At 28.8% G+C, this 3,520-nt stretch overlaps 1 protein-coding gene across 1 annotated transcript in view; it reads right to left on the bottom strand.

Annotated features, from left to right (window-relative positions):
- LOC108685397 (xaa-Pro aminopeptidase 1-like) overlaps positions 1-3,520 on the bottom strand; it is a 34,281-nt gene that overhangs the window by 3,665 nt on the left and 27,096 nt on the right. Inside the window, exons 2-3 of the mRNA XM_018190162.1 lie at positions 3,090-3,313; positions 1,894-2,073 (exon numbers count right to left, since the gene is read on the bottom strand). Coding sequence (XP_018045651.1) covers positions 1,894-2,073; positions 3,090-3,313 — 404 coding nt within the window. The remainder of the gene's footprint in view (positions 1-1,893; positions 2,074-3,089; positions 3,314-3,520) is intronic.

Below are 3,520 nucleotides of genomic sequence, written 5' to 3'. Positions count from 1 at the left end.
TATATATACGATCTAAAATAAAGATTCTTAATATTATTTAAAATTTATAATTGATTTAAATTTATAATTGGTTTCGTTGCAAATTATTTTATTGATGATATGAAGATCTTGATTCTTTTCAATATATTCGTAATGTTATATAGAGAGTTTAATACTTTATCTATTAAATTATATCGAAGATAATTTCCTTTTTTCTATAACATTGATATCGTTTTTAATTTAAGTTACATTTTCGATTTGAGCGCTTTCTAGCACTTCTATTCTCGTTTTATGTTTAATGAACGACAATGATAATTACAAATGTCTAATATAGCGTTCGATAGAAAAAATTGTATCATCTGGGCAGTGTTCCGACTTTTGACATTCATTGCCAGTGCTGAAAATCTAATGCAGGTTAACGAATGTTACAGATTTTTAATATTTTAGGTCCGATTACATTGGATGTGCTATCTAGCGAAATACGCAATTATTAATAGTATCTTTGTCGTTTGCTAAATGTTAAACAGATGAAATGACGTATTAAGCCAGCGGTACACAAGTCTTTTTTTCCTGCTAGATTTGCTATTGTATGGCTGCTATGTTGTGGTATTTTGCTAGTATACTAACAGTGGTAGTAAAATGCAAATCCAACTATAAAAAAAGCATCATGTACCTTTTGCACTAGTTTGTCCAGCGCGATTATGATAACTTTTTTTTTCTTTAGGGTGGAAATGTGAAATTTTTTGTAAAATATAAAAATATTCACTTTTCTAAAGAAAGTTATATGATCATTACTCAAATATAAGTAGAACAAAATTTTGTTTGAACTTAAAAAAATAACCACTCAGAACGCCCTTCTTCCCATCCCCTTCACATTGAATGCGAAGGGTGAACGATCATTGATGACAGAAATCTCGAAAAAAAAATCGAGAATTCGTGTCGTTCTCACGCTCAGAGAAGAGGGCTATTTCTCCTCATCATGGTTACATCAACTCCCATGTTAGGGAGGGAGAATGAGATCAACTCCTACAGAACTGATCCTGTGAAGTATGATCTTAAAATTTCCTCGCTGCACCGTCCTAGATATAGTAGTTGTGATCAAATTTTAAACACGAGAAAACAACTTTCTGCGGAGCCATCTAGGAAATTATAGAACAGTTAAACTTAAACCTAGATAGTCTCGCCACCTGGGGACCGGCGAGGTTACTCATCCAGAACAGTGATCTGAGTATCAATCATGAAACTTTTTTCTTAGGATTGAAAAGTAAAAAGTGAAAAATTTCTCCATTAACTTCAATAATTAAAATTTTCATTTTTCACTTTCCATCCTAGGGGTAAAGTTTCATGATTGATACCCAGAAGTGGACAAAAAACATTTGATATCATTAGAACAAAAGTAAAATTTATCAGATAAAAAATATATAATTTATTATATATTTTTAAACAATAAAAATATTAAATAATAACATATTTTTATAATGTTATTTTTAATGTAATTATTACAAAATTTTAATTAAATTATATGAGTAAACATATATGTATAAAAAAAAGCAAATCTATTATTATTCTGAATTTTATTGTTATCTTTGAATTTTAATTATTTAAGTCATATAAATAGCTGTTATGTATAATAATTAAGAGTGAAAGCATTGAGAATGAATTTATGACAAGAAAAGTATGAATCTATTATTGCAACAGATTATTTTATTAATGAGAGAGAGAGAGAGAGAGAGAGAGAGAGAGAGAGAGAGAGAGAGAGAGAGAGAGAGCGCGTGTGTGTGTGTGTGTGTGTACATGCATATATAATTAATACACAAATAATCAATGATTGATAAACTTGCAAATTAATTTAATATAAAATAAGGAAAAATTTTGATATGGAAATAATGAAAATATTTAAATTAATTTACGCACGTCATGTTCACCTTGCTTCATTAAAATCCAGTTGCAATTCAGCTGATGATTCGCTTGAACATAATATCGACCATCAGTCCAAAGTATTGCCTTGTTAATAGTGACTATAGCTATCCCAGCACTTCCGTGGAATCCAGTAAGAAATTCTCTTCTCATATCATGTGGATCCACAGTATCGCTCTATATAAAAACAATTTGTTTTATTAATAAAAGAATAATAAATTGATCGATATTAATATGATAACAGTCAGAGGCTAGTAATATATATATTAATTGTAGTAATTTGAAAAAGAATTTTCATATTTAATTAACATTAAAATATGATAGACCTAAATGATTGAATCGATGTCTCCCAATTGCTTCGTCGTCGATCAATAGTAATTAACACTTAAATATGTCTTTTTTATAAATTGTTTATCATTGTCTTTTATTTTTTATTTTATTATTTGGTATAACTTAAGAATATTTTTCTTATTTTATTAAATCCTAAAATTAGTGAAATGTTTATATTGGGAAACATGGATTTAAAGAACTGGACATTGCACTCAAAATCAAATAAAATTTAAATTTGAAATATTTTAGTAAATACGAAATGGCTAAGGTAATTAAACTGCAAAATTGATTTTCTATACTAAGAGAAGCTTTCAAATATGATACACCACGCAGAATGTACCTCCAGAGGGCCATCACGGCCATGAGATATGAAGCTCACTGTCTAAAAAGCATAATGAGAGAAATAATATTTAACACGTATCAATTGATTCGAAGCAATGTAGACATATCAATATCGCTACCAATCGGCTAGATAATTTGATGAAAATAATATTACACATTGGGCTTGATTTTTATAAATATAACGTAGTGATAAATATTATAATAATGAAATAACAGCAATAATTGACATAAAATAATTGATATTAAATCACTCGTCTTTCGAGTGATTTAAAACTAAACCATCGCAGTGATGAATTTTAATAATATTTATAAATACATTGATTTTTTTTATCACAATAAATGAAGAACACAAACAATCATTATATCCAATGCCTTAATTTTTATAATTAAGACTTGAATCTATTAACGCGCCAATTACTAAGATATGCAATGATAAACGAATAGATTTCTGGACAGGCAAATCATAATTATCAATATTGAGTGGAGTTAATTTCGTTGACATAGAACAACATAGAACTCACTTGATGTTCGTCATCCGATGTGACGATGTAACCATTGAGAGGTGGCCCTTGAATTGCCACTACTCGAATCATCTCGGATCTTAGTTGTCTCAGTCGCAGAGAACTGTCTTGTCGGTCGACTGGTTGATTCCCAACATAAGCGTTCGCTGGACAGTATAATCTCTCGGCGCCATTATAATTATGCTCCGGATTTAGTAGTGTGCTAGTATTAGCTTTCGTCAATCCTGCAGCACATTTCATCACAAGCACGTTTCATTTTTCAATTAACAATTTTAATAAAAAAGGTTGACTTGTGAAATTAAATTTGCAGAAATTAGATTGATATAACAGAATATTAAAGAAAAAAAGAGAAATATACAAAAAAATGTAATTTATACATCTTAAAAGAAGAAATAAAAAAAATATATATATATCTTAATTATATTATGTAT

This window comes from Atta colombica, unplaced genomic scaffold (assembly GCF_001594045.1).
Source record: "Atta colombica isolate Treedump-2 unplaced genomic scaffold, Acol1.0 scaffold153, whole genome shotgun sequence".
Classification (NCBI taxonomy): Eukaryota; Metazoa; Arthropoda; class Insecta; order Hymenoptera; family Formicidae; genus Atta; species Atta colombica.
The sequence above is the reverse complement of the archived record's forward strand: the minus strand, read 5'-3'. Positions and strand labels throughout refer to the sequence as shown.